Source organism: Eulemur rufifrons, chromosome 16 (assembly GCF_041146395.1).
Source record: "Eulemur rufifrons isolate Redbay chromosome 16, OSU_ERuf_1, whole genome shotgun sequence".
NCBI lineage: Eukaryota > Metazoa > Chordata > Mammalia > Primates > Lemuridae > Eulemur > Eulemur rufifrons.
In genome coordinates this window covers 81,082,760-81,106,799 of record NC_090998.1, presented here as the reverse complement: position 1 = coordinate 81,106,799, position 24,040 = coordinate 81,082,760, and the positions used below count along the sequence as shown (strand labels likewise).

At 35.4% G+C, this 24,040-nt stretch overlaps 1 protein-coding gene across 3 annotated transcripts in view; it reads left to right on the top strand.

Annotated features, from left to right (window-relative positions):
- The window catches only part of SLC41A2 (solute carrier family 41 member 2), a 114,091-nt gene that overhangs the window by 31,041 nt on the left and 59,010 nt on the right, over positions 1 to 24,040 (top strand). For all 3 annotated transcript variants that reach the window (XM_069489777.1, XM_069489776.1, XM_069489778.1), the window contains exons 4-6: positions 10,404 to 10,475; positions 14,118 to 14,262; positions 16,923 to 17,069. In XM_069489777.1, the coding sequence (XP_069345878.1) occupies positions 10,404 to 10,475; positions 14,118 to 14,262; positions 16,923 to 17,069 (364 nt within the window). The remainder of the gene's footprint in view (positions 1 to 10,403; positions 10,476 to 14,117; positions 14,263 to 16,922; positions 17,070 to 24,040) is intronic.

Below are 24,040 nucleotides of genomic sequence, written 5' to 3'. Positions count from 1 at the left end.
AAAATCTATACTTTTATATCTGTGGCCACATATTGCTAAATTGTCATTCAAAAAGTTTAAACATTTTTTAAAATAGTGCCACTAGCAGGGCTCCAAGTTATTTTTAGAAGCCCAAAAGGACATTGTTATCTTATTATAACATTTGTTTGGGGTTTACCATTGTAGAACCAAGTTATGGTTAAAACCACATAGCAAGTGAGGTTCACTTCAATGAGCCATCTGCCCACTGAATGTTAGCCAAAGATCAATGAAGTAATCAGATAATATTATCAATTGCAATATCTTTAGTATATGAAGTTTTTTGTTTAAAGAAGCTAGAGCAAATGAATCCATCTGTGAACAAGGAAAGCAAATATTTGTGTATCTAAAGGTAATTAAGAAGTGGAAGCTGAATAACTGTGCTGTTCATGGGAATATTTTCCCCTCCTCCTCGCTAGTACCCTCTCCTCCAGCAACTGTGAGTTTCCTAAAGTTTTTTTGAGTAAAGTAAATTCTTGGAAAGGAAATTCATTAAATAATGTTTTATTGTCATTATTGGTTTGCTTAATTAAGGGAAAAGGCTTCAATGGCTTCATGTGCCCTGTGGAACTTTCTAAGCCTCTTCCTTATATAGTATATAACAGGTCATATAGCCATACTCTGCACAGGGCTATAATAAAATATCTTGTATTAGTAAGCTCTTATAATATGCCAGGTACTGTGCTGCTTCTAGGAATATCTTATAGCAACCCTATGAGATAAACATTATTATTCCCATTTTATCAGGGGAGGAACTGAGGTTTATAACAGTTGAGTAACTTTCCTGAGGATGCAGAGCTCTAGTACATAGTGGCATAAATCATATTCCAGGATATTCCATTTACCTGTACAAGGTAACTGTGTCAGGGTTTATAAAACCAATAAATATCAGAAATAACAAAAACCGAATAGCCTCCTCATCTACCTTATAAGATTGATCTGCTACGGTCTTGGTCTTAGCACCAATGCACAATATTTTTGGTACTTAATATTAAGCAATTTTTGATATTCATTATTTCAGAAATTTTATAGAATTTTCAGAAAATTTACAGATATAATACTATCGCTTTTCCCTGTAGTTAATTGGTGAGCTATAGATATCTGGGGGTATCCGCTAACCACTTAGGTAGAGCCAAACCTCATATAGAGTAGAATTACTCTGGTAAATTCACTTTAGTCTATTATCTAGCATGTGGTCATTGTAATTATTGAATATGAAAAGGGCTGAAGGATAATAGAAGCTCTTTGAGTCGGAGCAGAAAAGTACAAGATCAACCTGTGAACCTGGAACATCTTGTGACGTCAGAAAGTAAAGAAGGGCTAAAAAAGAAAAAAAAAAACCAAAACGAAAAGACAGGGTGACATACTGGCCAGATCTGGGACAATTTGAGCCACACAATACATAATGATAGTTACAGATTATATATAACCCGTGGAATAAAATAAGAATCTGTTAGTCTGTGAATGAAAAAAAGGCAGGCAAGGTCCCTGCTGTGATGGAATTTACACACATTCAGATATCAGTAAGGGCAGTGGAGGAAATAAATAAATCGGGTGATGTGATGAAGGATGATTCATGAGTGCTATTATTATGTGGTTAGGGAAGACTTCTCTGTGGAGATGATGTATAAGCTGGAATCTGAATAATAAAAGTCATTTAGTCATATCAAAATCTGAGAAAAGACCACTGTAGGTTACCATTGTATTTAATCACTAATAATGTCAAATAATTATAAGCATTTTAGATAGGTCTACTTTAACAGTTGTGCTTAGGGCAGGAATACAAATGGAGGCCCATATAACATGTCTACATAGTTTAAAATTATATAGTTTACAAACTTTAAAAAAACTCTCTCTCTACTTTGACAAATATATCCTTCTGAAGATCTGCAAGTTGAAGATCAAATTTAGAATTTTTGGACTTCTTGGGTTCTGTTTTGGAACATGATATTGTGGAGAGAGATAGCCCCTGCTCTGAAGCCTGCCCCCTTCCCACTTTTGGCTCTTGTGTACTGCACTCTGAAAGACCTTACACGTAACTCAGGCCCCATGTCCAAGCTCCATCTATACTCCCAACAAAAAGCCATGCCTTGGCACTCCTGGGGTTGGTCTGCCTTCAGGAATACTAACTTGAAGAAGCCCTGGAACTGGGCTTCAGGCCATTTGGACAGGGAACTTTATGATCCCAGGTATCTGGATCTCGGCCTAGAAGGAGATGAGGCACAGGCTTCAAGTAGGCATACCCCTTGGACCCTATCTAAGCCTCACCTTGTGGGGTGGGGCATAGCTAAAGTAGGGCCAAAGTGGAACCCTATAAGCTGTGGGTCTCAGAGCTGGGGCCTCACTTACTATGATATAGAGTACTATTTTTTTTTTTCTTTCTGAGACTGGGTCTCACTCTGTTGCCCAGGCTAGAGTGCAGTGACATCATCATCAAAGCTCACTGTGACCTTGAACCCCTGGGTTTATGTGATCCTCTTGCCTCAGCCTCCTGAGTAGATGGGACTATGGGCATAGGCCACCAGATCTGGCTAATTTTTCTAGTTTTTGTAGAGATAGGGTCTTGCTATGTTGCTCAGGCTAGGATATAGAGTACTATTGATTCTAGATTCCAGAAGTGAAAACTTCTTTTAGACTAAGGGAAATTGCATCACATAGAAGAGGTTCTGAAACTGCTTTGTGATATATGTAAGATATTAAAACAAGATGGAAGAGCAGTTATATATTGAAAAGGTTGCTTCACCAAAAGAGCCTAAATATTGTACGTGAAGGTAACAATACCAACAATACCAACGTAACAGGACTTACTAACAATCAGTGGTTGTTTGCGGAGGAAGCAGTTCTTTTACTGGAACCTTCTGAAGTAGCCAAATGGATGTATCTTGAAGCATACAAGTATTTCTTACATATATATATCTGCTATAAAAATCCTCTCATTCTACTCTTGAGAAGATACTGAAATTGGCATGGAGGCAATAAGAGCTGACACATAGATGGAAATTTATTACTTTTTTTGTTATCTTGAAAGCCAGTTATGTTGCTCCATTATCACATTTTTAGATCCAAGGTTTAAGGATATATTTTTCAGCAAACATCTTTACCTCTAAACCCCTAAAGCACTCGAGCCAGCTCATAATATCATTCTGCAATTCTGCCTTGTACCTCCAGGCCCACCAAGAACTCTAAATGTCCTAAGTATTTACTGTTCTTAATCCCCAACATGACATTAAGTGAATTGGTTCTGTCATGTGAGCATAACTGATTGTTTCCCCTAAAAAAGACAAACACTTGAGTAAAAAGAGAAAGAATATATTTTTCTCAAGTATTATGTGAAGCAGTAAGTGTACTTAACAATATAAAATAAAAAATATAAGTTAGGGCAACAATCTTAGACCTATCTGAAAATATTTAAAATGCATCGAAAGCGTCATCGTCATCAAACAGCACACAAAGTTTCAGTATGGAATTATTTTAATGAAATTATATCATCGCTATCAACCAAATCTTCAAAGCTAGTAATTGGAGATAAATCTTTTACCAACTATTTTATAATGGAAAAGAAAGCCTAATAATTTGGTAATACCCTCATTCTCAGCAGTATTTAGACTGGCAAAGGTAGCCAAAAACAATCTTGATTCTTTGATTCTCTAATGACTTGTTTAAAAGTAAGGCTGGGCGCTATGGCTCATGCCTGTAATCCTAGCACTTTGGTTGGCTGAAGTGGGAGGATCTCTTGAGCCCAGGAGTTTGAGATCAGCCTGAGCAACATAGTGAGACCCTGCCTCTACAAAAAATAGAAAAATTAGCCAAATGTGGTCGTGTACACCTGTAGTTCTAGCTACTTGGGAGGCTGAGCCAGGAGGATTGCTTGTGCCCAGGAATTTGAGGTTGCAGTGAGCTACGGTGATGCCACTGCACTCTAGCCCAGGCAATAGAGTGAGACCTTGTCTCAAAAAAAAAAAAAAAAAAAAAAAAATTTAAAAATTAAAAAAAAGTAAGCAACTATATGGTATCACAGATATGAAGTATAGTAACCATAGATAGGATCAATCTAGCAGCTCTCAGTGCTAAGAAATTATTTCTTAAAAAGTCTAATAATTAAATCATAAGTTGTTTAAAATTTTATTATACTAAGTTTGATATTCTTGTATCTCAGTAGTTTGTTATAAAATGGTGACATTTGGTGTCAGCTGAATGTTGATTTCAACACTGGACCATTTGGTATCTAGCCGGAATGTGTGTCAAGTATACCTCTAGCTTTTATCTTTAAAAAGAAAAAACAAAAAACCCTTTTATGTAGTCTTACTAAGCTTTTGAGAATTAGTGAAATTTTATGCATGTGTTTCATCTCCCATCTTTTCCCACTTGCATTATCTTACAAGAACTGGTGGATTGCCTAGGTAGGACTCAAGCCAAGAGGCTTTTTGGCAGGAGAAGAGAATAAAGAAGAGGTCTTGAAAAACAAAAGTGACAACATTTGAGGGAGAAGAAAGTTATTAGAATGGGAATTAAAAGGTGGCTTTAGTTTCACTTGTTGGAAAATGAACTTTGTTCTGATAAATATAGTTAAGCACACAAGCATTTAAGCAACTCGATGACTTTGCCAGGAAAAGTGAAATTTTGGCTAGCTTACCTCAGAGAAAATATTTCAAAAGCATTATTCTTGAGCATTATCCAGCATTTGTCTAAATTCAAATAATGGATTAAATATGCCAGTCCATTTTGAAATAGGCTGTAGGGAATTTGGTTAAAAAAGAATATAAAGAATATGCTGCAAATGAAATTTGCTGTTTAATTTGATCATATGTTACCATTAAAACTGAATAAAGGTGAATTTCATCTTAATCTTTTTTTAACATTAATTTGTCGTGGTGTCTATATTTTGTACTAGGTATTTTTCTCAAATGTCTATTTATATATATTTGTCTGTTCATATTTAAGAGAGGGAAACTCCAAGGCTGATTAGAAGCTCAGAACCTGGGAGGAGCTTATCCAGCATGGTCTCTACTGCAAGGTGATCTAACTGGGCCTTTCTCTGGGGAGGCAAGGGTGCAGTTGCTGTCTTTCATAGGTCTAGAATTATGCCACTGATAAGAAGATATTTCAGGCCGGGCACGGTGGCTCACACCTGTAATCCTAGCACTCTAGGAGGCTGAGGCGAGTGGATCGTTTGAGCTCAAGAGTTCGAGACCAGCCTGAGCAAGAGCCAGACCCCGTCTCTACTAAAAATAGAAAGAATTAGCTGGACAGTGAAAAATATATAGAAAATATTAGCCAGGCATGGTGGCACATGCCTGTAGTCCCAGCTACTTGGGAAGCTGAGGCAAGAGGATCACTTGAGCCCAGGACTTTGAGGTTGCAGTGAGCTAGGCTGACGCCATGGCACTCTAGCCTGGGGAACAAAGCGAGACTCTGTCAAAAAAAAAAAAAAAAAAAAACACAAAAGAAGAAGAAGAAGATATTTCAGTCATAAACTGAAGGAAATAAAAAAGTGAGTCTTTGAGGCTAGTCGAGATGGGAATGTCCCAGGCAATGCAAAGGGCCATAGGCAGGACTGTTGTTGATATGTTAGATCAATAGTTCTCAAAGTGTGGTCTTCTAATCAGCAGCATCAGCGCCTGGTTATTAATGCGAATTCTCGGCCCTACTCCAAAGCTACTAGATCAGAAACTCTGGGGTTGTAGCTCAGTAATTTATAGTTTAACAGGCTCTCCAGGTGATTCTGATATACATTAAAGTTTGAAAACCACTGTGTTGATGAACAGCATAGAGGCCAGCAGGGCTGGGAACAGGGGTGTGTGGGGGGAATTTTTAGAGGATGATGTTAATGAACTAGCCAGGGGCCAAATTATGTAGGGCTTTATGGACCATTGTAAGGACTTTGGCTATTTTGTGAGATGAGAAACCATTGGAAGGTTTTGAACAGAGGAGTGATATGAACTGATAGATATTTTTTTTTTTTTTTTTTTTTTTTTTGTTGAGACAGAGTCTCACTTTGTTGCCCAGGCTAGAGTGAGTGCCGTGGCGTCAGCTTAGCTCACAGCAACCTCAGACTCCTCGGCTTAAGCGATCCTACTGCCTCAGCCTCCCGAGTAGCTGGGACTACAGGCATGCGCCACTATGCCCGGCTAATTTTTTCTATATAGATTTTTAGTTGTCCATATAATGTCTTTCCATTTTTAGTAGAGACGGGGTCTCGCTCAGGCTGGTCTCGAACTCCTGACCTTGAGCAATCCACCCGCCTCGGCCTCCCAGAGTGCTAGGATTACAGGCGTGAGCCACCGCGCCCGGCCCTGATAGATATTTTTTAACAGATTATTTTGACTGTGTTGAGACATGAGTATATGGGGCCAAGGACTGAAGCAGGGAGACCAGTTGAGAGTCTGTTGCAATAATATAGGCTAGAGATGTTGTTGGTTTGGATCAAGATGGTAACAGTGGATGTAGTGAGAAGTAGTTGGAGTCCAGAACTAATTGACAGAATTGGCTGATGGATTAGGTGAAATTAAAGACAAAAAAATAGCCACTCAAATTTGTCTCTGGATCTAAGAGGGGTAAAAGTGAACAAATTAGTAGATAGAAAAGTAGTAACTTGTGGCATCAAGCATTGATAACATGGTATATACTTCTAGTTTATAGTGTTCTAATTGCTTAGAGAACTCCATCTCCAGTTTGCCAGACAGAGTACTATGGTTCTTACAGAATTCTAGAGAATCGTTGTCAGGTGTGTTCTAATTCTGATACTCTGTAGGCTGTTAAGGCAACTCTAGGTTATTGACTTCTTGGTGGCAACATCCCCAAAGCCTCACCTTCTCTAGACTTTTTAACTGAGTATTCTGTACTTGAAATTTGCATAACTCTTGGCTTTGAGACCGTCATCACACAGAGTAGTTTCACTGCCTTAAAAATCCTCTGTTACTTTCTCTGTTCATGCCTGCCTTCTCCCTACCCCCTGGTAACCACTGATCTTTTTACTCTTTCCATAGTTTTGCCTTTTTTAGAATGTCATATAGTTGGAATTATACAGTATGAAACCTTTTCAGACAGGCTTCTTTCACTTAGCAGTATGCATGTAACTTTCCTCCATGTCTCTTCATGGCTTGATACCTCATTTCTTTTTAGTGCTGAATTCCATTATCCAGTCATACCACAGTTTATTTATCTGTTCACCTACTGAAACACATCTTGGCTGCTTCTAAGTTTTGGCAGTTATGAATAGAGCTGCTATAAGTATCCATGTGCGGGTTTTTATGTGGACATAAGTTTTCAACTCCTTAGGGTAAATACCAAGGAGTGTAGTTGCTGGATCATGTGGTAAGAATATGCTCAGTTTGTAAGAAAATGACAAACTATCTTTCCAAGTGGCTGTACCATTTTGTATTCCCACCAGCAATGAATGAGAGCTCCTGCTGCTCCACATCCTTATTAGCATTTGGTGTTGTCAGATTCTTCTGGATTTTGACCATTCTAATAGGCATGTAGTGTTATTTTATTGTTTTAATTTGCATTTCCCTGATGACCTATGATGTGGAGCATCTTTTCATATGCTTACTTGTCATTCATGTATCTTCTTTGGTGAGGTATCTGTTAAGGTATTTGACCCATTTTAATTGGATTATTTTGTTATTATTGAGTTTTAAGAGTTCTTTATGTATTTTAGAGAGCAATCTTTTATTAGATATGTCTTTTGCAAATATGTGTTTTTAAATAAGATGTCTGATTATACCAGTGCTACATGTTCAGTGATGAAAATTTGAAAAAATTCACTAAAGAACAAAGAAGAAAATAGAAATCCATGTACCCATCACCCGGAAATAATAGTGGTTATTCTGTTTTTTTATATATACCTATTTTTTGGCACATGTATGTAATACATTTGTTTAAGACCAATACTTCAGTGTGGACTTTCATTGCCCTTGTTTCAAGTATTTACACATTAAAATTTTTTCTAGTATCAAGGAGTAACTACATTTGTAAATCAACAATTTCAAGGTTATCCCAACTCACTTTTATATTCTGTTCCAATAAATCTTAATTTCTGCTTATAACTCAAATGCCTCAATGTCAGATAAGTAACATGTTTATGCAAAGGGTGGGCGTAGGGATTATAAAACTAGAATGTGCAGATTCCACCTAAAGGCATTCAAATTAAAAATTTTTAAAACCACCATGTTGGCCAAACATAATACATCTTAAGGTTTTGGCCACCTCTGCTCTCTTCTTTCCTAAAAAGTCAACATTTCAGCCCAATTCTTGGTACAGTTTTTACAAGATGGAGGCAATGAAGTCAATTTCCTATGTCCTGCCATACATCCACCTACACCCCAGTATGCCATACCTGTTTTGGGGTAAATTTGGGGCAACATTTCTCTTCAGTTTACCTTTTAACAAATCCTTACTTCTAAAAGTCTTTTCTTTGTAAAAAAAAAGTTATTATTTATGACTATATTCTACTTTCTATTTTTTATTCACACCCATACTTTGTTTTACTTTGCTATTGTTTTATCTTAGACTAATAGGATTGCAGATTCAGAGTCCTCTAGATCAGGAAGGAACTTTACAGAGTGTGATCTTCAGCATTTATAAAAGAGATTAATTCAGTAGTGCAAGGCTGTACTGTCAGTCTGGGTTTGGTTAGGAAGATAGTCATGGTATGTATTATATCCATAAGGAATTTAATATAGAAATTTGGGCTTATACAAATGTGGAGGAAGTTGGAGAAGTGAAGATCTGTGGTAGGAAAGACAGAGAAGCTGTTTGAAGCACTGGAGAGAGGAAGAAAGCCACATGTCCCTTACAGTGAAGAAGTCTGGACACCTTCCAAAAATAATGGCCTCTGCTTCACTTGCAATTTCCAAATCTTAGGCAAGTTCTTCTCACTAGCAGACTGTCACCTGAAGCTATAGGGAAGGGGATTTTGAGGAATGTAGCTCCATGCCTTAAAAAGGGACTAGTGGTGATGGTACCTATTAATAGTAAATCTGGCACAGTTGTATACCTGATTCCTAGCACCCATTCATTCTGTCACCCCTTCCTTTCTTGATCTTTTCCTAGACCCTACTGTATATATGTCTCCCTTGGTCATATGACTCCAGCAACTCTGGAGTCTATGTCTTGTCCTTTTTTGTGGAATTATTTTAGATTGCTTCCTATAGCTAAAGATGTTTTTCTAAGAATTATTGAAAAGTAACACTAATTTTACTCATACCTATTTCTTTAACTTTAAACCTGGGGTAGGTTCGATCTTTAAACATTGCTTGTACCTTATTACTCACTTGAGCAAAGCCCCAGTTGTTAGAGCTACAAATATTAATGTCATCAATAATTTAGATTCCTAAGCTTAGTAAAGAAATATATAATGACTGCATGAATAATTATTCTGACACAATAAGAAATCTCAATATTTGCATTTGCTGAGACTAAAGTCCAGAGTGTGATTGCAGAATAGAATCTATTTTCCACACTGATAGAAGAAATGATGACCTAGCATTAACTTGCTGGCCTAAAGCCAGTGAGCTCTGACCTTTAGTCTGTCCCTGGTTAAAACTACCCATAAGTAACAACTCTTATGTACCTCCCTCTTTACCCATTCACCTATAGATTTTTTTTTAGATTTGAAAATCTTCCATGGCCAAGCAGATGAGGAATAATTGAAACACAGCTCAATATAGTATTTTTACTAATAATTGTTCATTGCTTTCCAAACGAGTGCATTAGAAAAACTTGGCAGATTTGGATATACATTTTTTGAATCCTAAGTGGTTGAGAAATATGATTTAGCTTACAGAGCAGTTCAGTTGTGTGAATAATATTATTTTGGAGCATATTTCTTCCATTTAGCAGAAAGATGTATACAATTAAATAGTTGAGGAACACGATCAAAATTTATTTGTGAACTGAATGAATTTTGCTAACAGTTTTAGTCATGACTCAAATATAAATTATGTACATATTAATGATTTATTTATATCTTGATTTTTTGGTCGATAATTCTTCAAGTTAGATTAGTTTGATGATGTGGAATTAAATGCCAGCAGCTCAAAATTATGTAATTATTTATATTGGGCCTTAGTACACAAAATTTGGCACGTTAGAATGATACCCGATGATGTTAGTTGTAAGATAATATCAGTAAGTAGGTGGATAATACTAACTGGTCCACTAGTTCTTGTAAGATAGTTAAGTAAACGAAAACATTTTTTTCCTGAACATCTCAGGCAAGCTGAATGTTAGATGCAAGACTGGTAGTGAATTCAGAATTATAGTCAAAGTGCAATGTGAGCTTATCAGATTTAGTAAAGATGTTAAGGCTTCATGTGCTGTTTAAACAGAGTAGAAAGCATATAGATTTTTTCAGTGATACATGAAAATGTCTACCTTAACAGGTAAATATTGGGAAGATGGATTCACCCATTGAAAAGTGGAACCTAATAATTGGCAACTTGGCTTTAAAACAGGTAAGTGGTACACATTTTTTTTTTTAACAGTTACTGAATTTACAGATCTTGGGTGTTACCAGTAAGATTGGTATAATTTTAGTACTATGAGTCTATCATTTAATTGTTTCAGGAAACACCAAAATGATTATTTAGTATCCTGAAAAAACTAATGAAATAAATGGATACCCATGACCTTTGAAATGTATTCTTTCTCTAGAAACTGATTAAGTTTTTATAAATAGGAAAAATATATAATATACAACATATGGGAAAAAGACACAAAATGTTTTCTATCCTAAGTATATGATAGGCTGGGCACAGTGGCTCATGCCTATATTCCTAGCACTGTGGGAGGCTGAGGTAGGAGGATCACTTGAGGTTAGGAGTTCAAGACCAGCCTGATCAAGAGTGAGACCCTGTTTTTACAAAAAATATTAACAGAAGAAGTTAACTGGGCATGGTGGCACATGCGTCTGTAGTCCTAGCTACTTGGGAGGCTGAGGCAGGAGGATCACTTGAGCCCGGGAGTTGGAAGTTACGTGAGCTATGATGAGCCACTGCACTCTAGCCAGGGCAACAGAGCCAGACTCTGTCTCAAAAAAAAAAGTTTATGATAGAGCCAGAATTTGTGTTAGTATTTGTACAAATAAATATTTAACACTTCATTGTTTAAGTGTTATTTTTCTACTTTTTAAAAAGTAAATTATGTGTTTAATTAAACTGAGCTCTATTCTATATATTATGGTCAGACATTTGTTTAACTTGAGTTTTCCTTGATTTATTAATGTTACCAGTGTTAATATAAACAAATACATTAAATTACCAATTACATATGCACTAAACCATGGATGGTGTGTAATCTACAGCTCTTTCCAATCTCAAGTGAGTATCTCCTCTTCCTCTTCAATTACCCTCTCCTATCTCCAAGACAGACGACTGCAGCTACCCCTAGTAATTCTCTAGCTAGTGTGAGCTTAGGGAACGCACACTAATTTTGATGTTAGCTCAGCTGGGACATAATATTGAGAACATGGTTAAAGGAACATAATTTCATGTAATGCATTTCAAGGACAAAGAAATAAAGGAATTTTTAAAATACCTGTGCAACTGCTTCTAAGATCACGGATTTGGAAATAAGAAAATCTGGGATCTAACCTCAGCTCTAACATTAACCAGCTATATAACCTTTGTTAATTTAACCTTTCTGGGTTTCACTTTCCTCTTTTAAATCACAGCATCCCATTAGAGATGTCTAAGATCCTTTACAGATTGAAATTGCAGGGGTAATAATCAAAATATTTAACAATGATAGGGTACTATTAATAATGAATAAAAATAAAAATTTGAAAACATACTCCATTTTATTCTTTAAATACCATAAAATCTTACAAAGTAATATGAGTTGTAGTGTAAATTATTTATCCATCATTCTAATAATTACCATCACAGCTTTTAATTTTTCCTCCAACTTTTAGTCTTCATTCTTCCCTTATCATCCTCTCTCCCTGCAACTGTTGGTTAGGATGGGAGCCAGACGTGGCTGAGGATTCGTTTATCCTAGCTGCCATAGCCCAAGGCATGTGTCTTTATCTGCCTTACTCCACCAAGGATGAATGAAGAACAGGGAACCCCAAGCAGGCCCATCAGGACACAGTTGGTGCCAGCCAGGGAGGCAGCCATTGGTTGGAGCCCAGTTACCAGTAGACAAAAGCAAGAAGAGAAGAAGCTGAAGTGGTAGGGTTGGGGTTGGGGAAGAGGCTATTCTCTCCCTGAGGCTTCATCTGCTAAAGCTTGTGAGGGAGTAGATGAGTGTGTATGTTGGGGGAGGGGGCTGGCATAGGCTCCTCTGCCTGGAGACTGGCTATGGAGGTACAGGGGAGAAGGACAGAGGAGGCTCATGTTCTTACTCAGGGGTGTGCTCTGCTGGCTGTTCAATGAGATCCCAGGTAGGTTACCTGCCACAGATTTCTTCATGATTACACAGAGCAGCCACACCAACCAGTGCATAAGTAGTCAAATAAAGCAAAGTCCCTGGTCCCATCTGAGGACCATTACTTACGAGGAGGATATGTCCTGTACCAACGTCTTTTCAGGCCTATGGCTCCTATGAACTTCCCCAGCTACGACTTCGACCCAGACTTTGCTTTCTCTTGGGTACAATTAGTCATTTTTCAATGAATCATACAGAATAGGACTTCCTCATCTCAGCTGTGTGCTTCCCTTTCCTCAGAAATAGATAGATATATACATTTACACAGGATGTCTGCAACAGGCTCTCTAGCTCTGTGTTCAAGTGTCATCTCAGAAAAGACTTGGAATCACAGTGCTAGAATTTATACTATAAATTAATTTTATTGCTTAAAAGTATTATCATGTTATTTATTAACCAATATGAAAATACTGAAATATTTCAACAACTGCTACAGCCATAATGGTGCTTATGGCATGACCCTCAGCTCTGAATCTATGGGTGACATCAACAGGAGCTATTAATATAATACAAGGTCATGGGGCTGCAATCCAGGGTATCTGGACTCTTTAGTCCTGGCTTTTCTATTAATTTACTATGTGACAAGGTCAGACTACAGGAGTTTTTCACTTGGAGCCCTGGCTTCTAGTACGTAGATTGGCTTCAGACAGTCTTTGAATGCCAAGAAATTCTACTCAAAATATTGAGTGCCTCTGTGCTTTTCTAGAGAAAAGGATCTCTATTATATAGAGTTTTTTTTTTTTTTTTTTTTTTTTCCAGATTGTCAAAGGAGTCCATGACACAAATACAGCTAAGAATCAGTGGAATAGATGATGGATGCCTTAGGATTTCTTTTAGTTCTGACATTCTATTAATCTGAGTCTCAGAGCTTGCAGTCAGTGTGACTTTTCTTAGTTGCAGGTTTTTGGGTGTTGCTTTGTGTCACCACTGTTGGAAGTATTTTATTTATATAATTAATTTAAATCTCAAAGTTTGATATTATCATTGTCAGTTTAAAGATTAGGGACTGAAATTTCCATAGCACCAATCACAGTTGTGGTTATTTTTGAATGTCTGTCTCTGCCACTGACCGAGAGCCTTCTGAGAGCAGGGAATAAATCTATTTTGACCACTGTTGTAGCACAACGTCAAAACAGCACGTTGTACGTAGTAGAATCTAAATAAATACTCATTGAATGAATGAATTTAAATAACTTGCTCTAAGATTAAGTGGTAGACCCAGGAGTCAAACTCCCATCATTCTATTATAAAAATCCAATCTCTTGTCAACACTCCCTCTAAAGTCAGACTTCAGATATGTGGACTGGGTACTTCTCAGTCTGAAGGTGGTATTTTCTTAGATGATCTGTGGATTATACCTTCAACATCACTTGGGGTACTTGTTAAAAATAGGTTCCCAGACCCCATTCCATACCTGCTGTCACCAGATCAGGGCAGTTTCAGAACTCACAGTCTTAGGCAATGTTAAAACTAAAATATAATAGTAATAGCTAATTTAAAAGATAATGTAGCTCAATTACTATATGCAATATTTTTTCTTACTTTTTTTTCCAGATGAGGAATCAGTGAAAGAATTTTCTCACTTTTTATATGTAATATTTACATAATCAGATTTTTAAAATGTGTTTTTAAAATCAATAATTCAGTTGGATTTTGTAAAATTTTTTTAGGTTCAGGCAACAGTAGTTGGTTTTCTAGCAGCTGTGGCAGCAATTATATTGGGCTGGATTCCAGAGGGAAAATATTACCTTGATCATTCCATACTTTTGTGCTCTAGCAGTGTAGCAACTGCCTTCATTGCATCTCTTCTGCAGGGTAAGTGAATTTATAAATGTCTACTCCATAGTCTTATACTTTTAAAATATTTATTTGTGAAGATGATTTTTATCTACTTTTATTTAAATGACACTTGTTATGAAAACAGAAGAAAAAATGTTGTCTACAAACTTCAAAAATATTTTAATTACTCCAGATATATTTATATTTCATTATTTATAAAACTTAATGTAGGACAGTCTTTTCTGAGATTGTCTCTTGGTCTTTGATACTCTGGTATAGTTGCCCAAAAAGATCAGGAAAATAGCCTAGACATTCATTTGTTTCTGTAAATTCAATTAATTGAGAAACTCCTTTCTGGAAACCATGCAGGGGATTTACTGGCTTGTCACTTGAGTAACAACAAGTGTTCCAGGAATTTCTGAGTTTCAAAAGCAGTCCCTCTGTTAAATGTTTTTTTTTAAGTTTCAGGTTCCAAAGACAATTTCTTCCCTGTTTCTGTGGCAATATAAATATAACCTTATGCTTAAGACAGCATATTGTTGGCCATAGAATTTTAAAGAGCCAGAAGGTTTTAAAAATGAACTACATTACAACTTTTTAGTGGGGCTATCTTTCTTTATATTTATTTATTAATATGAACTTTATACTAGAGAATTAGCTTTTTATGGAATCCTAATCATAAAGACTTGGTTATTTTTATTTCATATTTGTTATCTTCTCTACCTTATAGTACCAGCAAAGTAAAAATAGAAGATTGTTATGTAAGGTGATTATACAAAGTAACTAACTTTTTCTGGTTAGATTCTGGGAATTTAGGGAATCTTATTAAATTAAGATATGACTTCCAAAGAATTTTGATTTTCTACTTAAATTACATTAGGGATAGTTTCTGGTCTTTATATAGAAGTGAGTGGAGTTAACCCTGGCCAAAGCAGAATGAAGTTAAGCTACTAGAAAATTAAATTTCTAGTAAAAAAAAAAAAGAAAGTTTTGGCATCAGTACACCATTTATTTAGGCTCATTTGCTTCTGTTTTCTTTCGGATTTTGTTTCATTTAGAAAGTATTGTTTAAAATTTTTCAGTCTAACAAGTATTTGAAATATCTAGGATTTTCAAAACTATCAAAAATTCAGATTTTTAAAATGCATTTGTTTAAAACTTCTTACTTGGAATAATCTGTGTTCTAATTTTATGGCAACCTGACCTTTATAACCACCTTAATGTGTAAAGCAGATACTACTAACCGTATTTCATAGGTACTAACGTATTTCATAGTCACCTGACCCAGACAGGTAAGGTGACTTGTCCAATTCCATCAGCTTGTTAACAGCAGAATCAGAATTAAAACTCAAGTTTCCTGATACCCAGCTCTTTCCACTGGACCATGATACATGTGAAATATTTGTTTCAGCTGAAAAGATATAGATGGTACGGTGTATAGGAGAACTTCCCATATAGATCTTTAAATGTTTTGGAAAAAGAACTCCATACAGTCACATCTTGTTTGATAACTGCATAATATATTTTTAAGACTTTTCTACGATTGCTTTTTTTTTTCTTTTTACAATGACATTATGGGAAAGGTAAGTCCAGTGATTGAAAAAGCCTCTAGAATATTAAGATGTGAAGCATTGTCTGATGTAAGACAAAAATTCTACTTTTTAAAATTTTGGCTTTATGCGGTAGAGTAAAAAACATTGAGTGAGAATCACTTACAAGCTATGTGACCTTAGGCAAGAATTTAAACCCTACCCCCTGGGACCTCATTTTTATTATCTATAAAATAAATGTGCTGGAATAAAAGCATTTAGAGTCATTTTTACTCTAAAAATGCAGTGAGATTCTGCTCATTTTTTCCCATAGCCATATTGAGGGTTTCCATATTGATTTATGGTTAGCACATAAATAAATTAAACATTTAAAATTTTCTCTGTACTGCATCCTCTTAATGAATGTGTCGGCATGAGAAAATCTATATAATTGGGTATGCATATAAATTGTGTCATTTTCTCCCATTTGTATGATTCAAGAAAATAAGGATGCAAAAGTATTAAGTACAAAGTCAACATTTTCATCTTTTGTTCTCTTATTATAGGTTTATAGACAGAAAATTTGGGTTTAAAGAATATCTTTTACAAAGACTATTTCTTGTGGCCTTCAGTGGCCTTCAGTGTTTAAAATTTAATTACGTCCTGTTTTTTAATACTTCAACACTTTTAAATAATAAAATGAAGCAAGTATTTCTAGCTACCATGTGTGAACAAATCTGTTTTTGTTGGTCTTCTTCCCAGCTGCTATGCATATAAATATGACTCACCTTTTTTTTTTATGTTTTCATACTTTATTTGAAAGTTAAAATTAAAATCTTTGGATTTGATACACACAAATACATTACATAGAAGATACACATGTCACTAAATTTGAAATTTTAGCTTTAACATAATTTTACTGGCTTTTGGGTCTCTAGATGCAACATTGAACTTCTTAAGTCTTCTAAGATCCCTACTTGGGAGTTTCTTAAAAGGCATTTTGCCAAAGCTGGAGGGTAAAGTGTTTTGTTTGCTTTAGTTAGCTTATCTAAATAATCTAACTGGAACTGAAATGCTGTTTGTCTATCCTACATATTTGGTATTTGGGGGATTGATTGATTTTCTTTAAATAATAGCATAAAAAGCAATTAACATTCTTTCTTCTAGGAATAATAATGGTTGGAGTTATCGTTGGTTCAAAGAAGACTGGTATAAATCCTGATAATGTTGCTACACCCATTGCTGCTAGTTTTGGTGACCTTATAACTCTTGCCATATTGGCTTGGATAAGTCAGGGTTTGTACTCTTGTCTTGGTAAGTTGACTTGAAACTAAATATTATGTTTTATTCAGAGTCTTTTAAAATAAATATTGTTGCAGCAATGCCGTGAATCCATGGTGATCTTCAACTGTATTAGAACTGTTATTGAGACTGATTAGAATAACTACCGTTTATTGCATACCTACTACGTGTTGTGGTTCTCACATATTTTTTTCTGTTCTCATAGAGTTTAAAACTCTATAAGATAAAGATTACCTCTAATTTTAGATGAGAAAACTGAGGATCATAGAAGTTATGTTTATTACCCAAGTTTACACAACCACTGATGGAAAAGTTGAACCCAGGTCTGTCATACTCTATAATTTCTACCCTTTTCTCTGTAGCCGGCTAGGAGTTGACCTAGAGTATTCTGTTATGTGTATTGAACTAACTTCTCAGAATATAAGGTTATTGTGGTACTTGAAATTTCCCAATGGAATATTTTTTTTCCCCATCACATACCACACCAATTAGTAGCCTCTTCGCAGTTAACAAAAAGAAAAAAAGTCACCATGAAAATTAACCTGAATGCCGTGTGAAGTTGGTGTCATCTTCTGTATATAATTTCTGATAAATAGTGATAGAGTATTTATAGAATCTAATGAATTGTTTTAATGAAAATTTGTACTCTGAGACTACTGTCAATGGTAAATGAATATGATTTGTGAGCAATGGTTAAATGTTAAAAGTTGATTGTGGTTTCTTTCTTTCTTTTTCTTTTTTTTAAGATGCCAAACTGAAAATATACAAAGAAAACAGAAACCCAAAGTAATATAAGAAAAAAAAAAAGATAGTTTCTAAGCCAAACCAGAGGCAAACATTCACATACCCCACATATTTTCATGAGTTCTATACAGATTTATAGTATACTTTAAAATAAATTTAAAGTACATTTAGTTCAAAGCAGTAAGGGTCTCAGACTTACGTTCTTGAAATAAAGGAAGGCCTTTAATCTACCAAAGGTAATAATTTTCTACAACTTTCAGAGATATCGGGGGAAGCTTCATTTAGTATATAAAATTGCCTTAAGTTATTTAGTGAGTGGCATAAAAACAATATTTAATAAGACTTGATATGTCTGCTCAAGGAGATTTTTCTCATTTAGAAGGTAAAGATGCATCACTTAAAGTATAAGATGTTGTTCCCAAGAAGATCTAATAGAAGATCTTGTTCCCAAAGGTCTTGGCTTTTTGTTATTGTCGTGCACTATACAAGGAATAATACATGTTCATGTATATTCAGGGTGATGCTCAATTCCCTTCTCTCCCACTCAAAAAAAGCACAGAAAATGAAGAGTTATATTATTAAAGGGATGATCTTAAATCTGCTCTAATTTATATCGTTGGGATGATAAATTGGTTATACTTTTTTCCTTCTCTAAATTATTATGCAATTTAGAAATAGATGCTAAAGTCAGGGATTGAAATATTAGCTTATGGCTGGTATTAGAAAACGTGGCTTAATATTCTTCTCCTACTCTATTAAATTCACCCTTCCACTCACAGGCAGACAGCTGGACAACTTGCAGTGCTCACCCCATAGGAATAGGCTGTTAACTGCACTGGGGAAGGGAGACTGTCATCAAAAGGCTGGATTCCCCAAAGAGAAAGCCAGTAAGGGCACTATTAGGCATGAGTTAGTGCCCCTTTCCCTCATCTTACCAATTAGATAAGTCTCTCCCACTTTGAGGAGGAGGTTAGAGAGAGGAAAAGAAGAACAGAAGAGGATGAAGGTTTCTTCCTAATATTAATAAGAGGACATAGAAGGTTAACATAGGGATGGAGGGTTAGTAGTGGTTCTAGGATGAGTTCCCCTACATACATGGAAAAGAAAGGTATATTACTTGCAGACTTAAGTGTTTAAATTGCCATTACATCATGTGTAACACATTTCTCAGCTGCTTGCTAAATACCAGGTGTCTCCTCAGTTGAAGACACAGTGGTAAAAAAGTAAGAAAGAGAATGCCATTGAAGAATGTTATCATAATAAATATGACAACTGTTATAATGGTACAGACTAAGTACTACGAGATTCTAGAAGACAAACAACTGTTGAGGAAAATAATGTGTGCTGACTTTTTAAATTTTATTCTTTAAATTATACAAGTGATAAACTCTCCTTATAAAGACTTGATCATAATGTGTTACCATCCAAAGCTTTCAATATTTTGAATGTTATATGATGGTGCTTTCATAGTTCAACTGGATCAAGAAGTAAAAAAGTAAAATGGAATGTTACTATCACAGACCATAATTTTGAAAAGTAATGTTACTATTAAATACTGCTTAGGATTTTCTGGGCCTTTACTTGTCTTCTGAAAGTTGGCTCAAAGTAATTCCAGATGAATTAATTAAAATGGGATCTTTTATATTTCATCTGTATCATTGAATCCCCTAAGGATATTTTTTACTGGGATACAGATTGATTCTACAGTTAATCTAACAGTTAAAAGTGCTTCTGGAGTGCCTGTGTGTGCAGATTGCTAAAGTATCTGCGTTGTGAACACTAGGGGGCCTCATAAGATCAGCAGTTGGATGCCTTGTATTTTAATTCTGAATACAAAGATTAGGAAGAGGCATATTTAAATTCTAAGACCGCATTCATCATGCTGAGAAGCCTGGCTCTTGGAAACAAAGTTTAATTCCTGCACTATTTAATATATTGAAAACACTTAGCAGTCTTTAGAAATAAAAAGAGGATGTCATGGTAGCTATAGGCTTTGATTATAGAGGCCATGTATTATATTTTGCTCAAAGAACTGGACATTAAGAAAAGTCTCATGGGGTCAATTCATCAAGAAGATAAAACGATTGTAAATATATATGTACACATTGGAGCCCCTCAATATATGAAGCAATTATTAACAGATCAGAAGGGAGAAATAGACAGTAATACAATACTAGTAGGGGACTTTAATGCCCCACTTTCAACAAGGGATAGATCACCCAGACAGAAAATCAATAAGGAAACATTGGACTTGAACTACACTTTAGACCAAATGGACCTAACAGATATATACAATATATTTTATCAAACAGAAGCAGGATATACATTCTTCTCAAGCACACATAGGACATTGTCCAGAATATATCATGTTATGCCACAAAATGAGTGTTAACAAAGAAGACTTTAAGAAGATTGAAGAAGAAGATTTAAATCTAAGAAGACTGAAATCATATCAACTATCTTTTCTAACTATAATGCTATGAAACTAGAAATCAATAATAGGAAGAGAACCGGAAAGTTCATAAATATGTGGAAATTAACACGCTCCTGAACAACCAATGGGTCAAAGAAGAAATCCAAAGGGAAATTTAAAAATATCTTGAGATAAACAAAAATGTAAACACAATATACCAAAACCTAAGGGACGCAAAAAAAGTAGTCGTAAGAGGGAAGTGTATAGTGGTAAGTGCCTGCATTTAGAAGGAAGAAAGATCTCAAATAAACAACACAACGTAACACCTCAAAGAATTAGAAAAAGAAGAATAAACTAACCCAAAGTTAGCATAAGGAAGGAAATAAAGATCAGAGCAGAAATAAATCAAATAGAACACAGAAGAACTAAAGAATGTCAACAAAGCTAAGAGTTGGTTTTATGAAAATATAAAATTGACAAAACCTTAGACTAAGAAAAGAGAAGATTCAAATAAAATCAGAAACGAAAGTGGAAACATTACAATGGATGCCTTAGAAATAAAAAAAAGATTATAAGGCACTATTATGAACAATTTTATGCCAACAAAGTAGATAACCAATATGTTTCTAATTTTTAGAAACATATACTACCAAGGTTGAATCACGAAGAAATAGAAAGCGTGAATAGACCAATAACAAATATAGAGACTGAAATAGTAATTAAAAACCTCACAACAAAGAAAAGCCCCGCACCAGATGGCTTCATGGCTGAATTCTACCAAACGTTCAAAGAATTAGTATCAATCCTTAAAATCTTCCAAAAGAATAGAACTAGAGGGAACACTTCCAAACTCATTTTCTATGGCCAGCATCACCCTGATACCAAAGCCAGACAAACACACTACAAGAAAAGAAAACTGTAGGCCAATGTCTCTGATGAACATAGCTGCAAAAATTCTCAATAAAATACTGCAAACTGAATTCAACAATATATCAAAAATATCATACATCATGACTATGTGGGATTTATCCCTGGGAGGCAAGGCTGGTTTAACATATACAAATCAAGGGGGAGGGTGTGAGGTAAGTGAGGGAAGAAAAACTACCAGTAGGTACAATGTGTACTATTCAGGTAACAAGTACACTAAAAACCCAGATGTCACTGCTATACAATTCATCCATGTAACCAAAAACCACTTATACCACTAAATCTATTGGAAAAAAAAAAAAACCAACAAAATATAGAACACAGCTTAAACTAAAAGTAAAAAAATATATGCAGATCAATCAGTGTGATACACCACAGTGTGATAAATAAAATACCTATTAATACATATAATCAAGGAGGTAAAATATCTCTACAATAAAACTATAAAACATTAATGAAAGAAATTGAAGAGGACACAAATAAATGGAAAGATATCCCACATTCATGGATTGGAAGAATTAGTATTGTTGAAATGTTCATGCTACTCAAAGCAGTATGCAGTTCAATGCAATCTCTGTCAAAATTGTAGTAACATTTTTTATAGAAAAAAATAAAAAGAATCCTAAAATTCATGTGGAACTACACAAGACCCCAAATAGCCAAAGTGATCTTGAGAAAGCAAAAGAAAGTTGGAGGCATCACACTTCCTGATTTCAAATTATATCACAAACTGACAGAAATCAAAACAGTATGTAAAAATAGACACATAGATTAATGGAACAGAATAGAGAGCCCAGAAGTAAAACCAAGCATATACAATCAACTAATTTTTAACAGGGGCACCAGGAAGACACAATGGAGAAAGAATAGTCTGTTCAACAAATGATGTTGGGAAAACTGGATATCCACATGCAAAAGAATGAAACTGGATCCCTTATATTACACCATACAGAAAAATCAACAAAAAATGGATAAAAGGCCTAAACATAAGACCTGAAGCCATAAAACTCCAGAAGAAAACATAGGAGAAAATCTCTTTGACATTGGCCTTGGCAATGATTTTTTGGATATCACATCAAAAACTCAGGCAACAAAAGCAAAAGTAAACAAGCAAGGCTGCATCAAACTAAAAAGTTTCTGTGCAGCAAAAAAAACAGTCAACAAAATGAAAAGGCAGCCTGTGGGTTGGGAGAAGATATTTGTGAACCATATATCTGATAAAGGGTTAATATCCAAAATATATAAGGAGCTCACACAGCTCAATTGCTAAAAAACAACCCAATTAAAAAATGGGCAAAGGACTTGAATATACATTTCTCCCAAGAGGACATAAAAATGTCCAACAGGTATATGAAAAAGTGCTGAACATCACTAATTATCAGGAAAATGCAAACCAAAACCACAATGAGGTATCACTTCACACTTGTTAGAATGGCTAGTACCAATAAGACGAGAGATAACAGGTGTTGGTGAGGATGTGGAGAAAGGGAATCCTTGTACACTGTTGGTAGGAATGTAAATTGGTACAGCTATTATGGAAAACAGTATGGAAGTTCTTCAAAAAATTAAAAATAGAACTACCATATGATCCAGCAATCTCTCTTTGGTTACATACCCAAAGGGAATGAAATCAGCACCTCATAGAGATATCTGCACTCCCATGTTCATTGCAGCATTATTCACAATAGCCAAGTTATGGAAACAAATGTTTGTCAACAGATGAGTAGATAAAGAAATTGTCGTATACACAGCTCAGTTACAATGGAATATTATTCAGCCTTTAAAAGGAAATCCTGCCATTTGCAACAACATGTATGAACCTGGAGGACATTATGTCAAGTGAAATAAGCCAGACACAGAAAGAAAAATATTGCATGATCTCGTTTATATATGGAATCTTTAAAAAAAAAAAGTCAGATGCATAGAAACAAAGAGTAGAGAACGGTAGTTATGGGGGATGGCAGTGAGGCTGGAAATGGGGAGATGTAGGTCAAATGGTACAACGTTGCAGTTATGTGGGATGAATAATTCTAGAGATTTAGCGTACAGCATGAGGAGTATAGTTAGTAATATTGTATAGTGCACTGGAAGAGAGTAGACTTTAGGTGCACTTACCATAAAAAAGGGGGAGTAAATATGTGAGATGATAGATGTTAATTCTCTTGACTGCAGTAACCATTTTCCTATGTATTAAGTTTATCAAAACATCATGTTGTACGCCTTAAATATATACAAGAAAAAAAGACATCTTAACTATAATGCTCAGAATTTTGGATATTCTGAAATGACTTTGAACAGCCCCCTTATGTCCTCTTAGCTTTTGCACATGTACTAAGGCTCACTCTACATTCATTCCATGTGCTACCTTTCTTTAGTTCCTGCTAAAACTTGCTGATTTCTGATATCTGAAGTAAATATGGAATTTTCCCCCTTTGTTGCTCCACTCCTCCGAAAAAGAACAAAGCAAATAAGCCCAAAGCTTTCTTTACTCCTATTGAATGTATTTTTTCTAGTCACCTTGAATAACACTTTATTGCTTAGCAGACAAAGTAAAAGTTTTTAACCTGGTATTTAGGCCCCCTGAAGTCTGCAGAAAGTTACCTTTTCAAGCTCCTGCCTACTTCTCCCTTTCTTGTGTCTTTTTTTTTCTTTTTAGAGTCAGGGTTTTTTGCTGCTGTGTTGCTCAGGCTTGTCTCAGACTCCTGGGTTTAAGACTTCTTAGTAGCTGGGACTACAGGCACGTGCCGCTGCACCCAGCTGTCTTTCTTGTACCTTTTACTCTGGCCAAACTCATCTATTTACTGATCTCATATACCAACTTTGGATTATTTTTTCTTTCTTATGTCATTCCTCTCCCGAATTCATCCCTTCTTTTCGTTAAGGCCAGTCAGAATCCTTC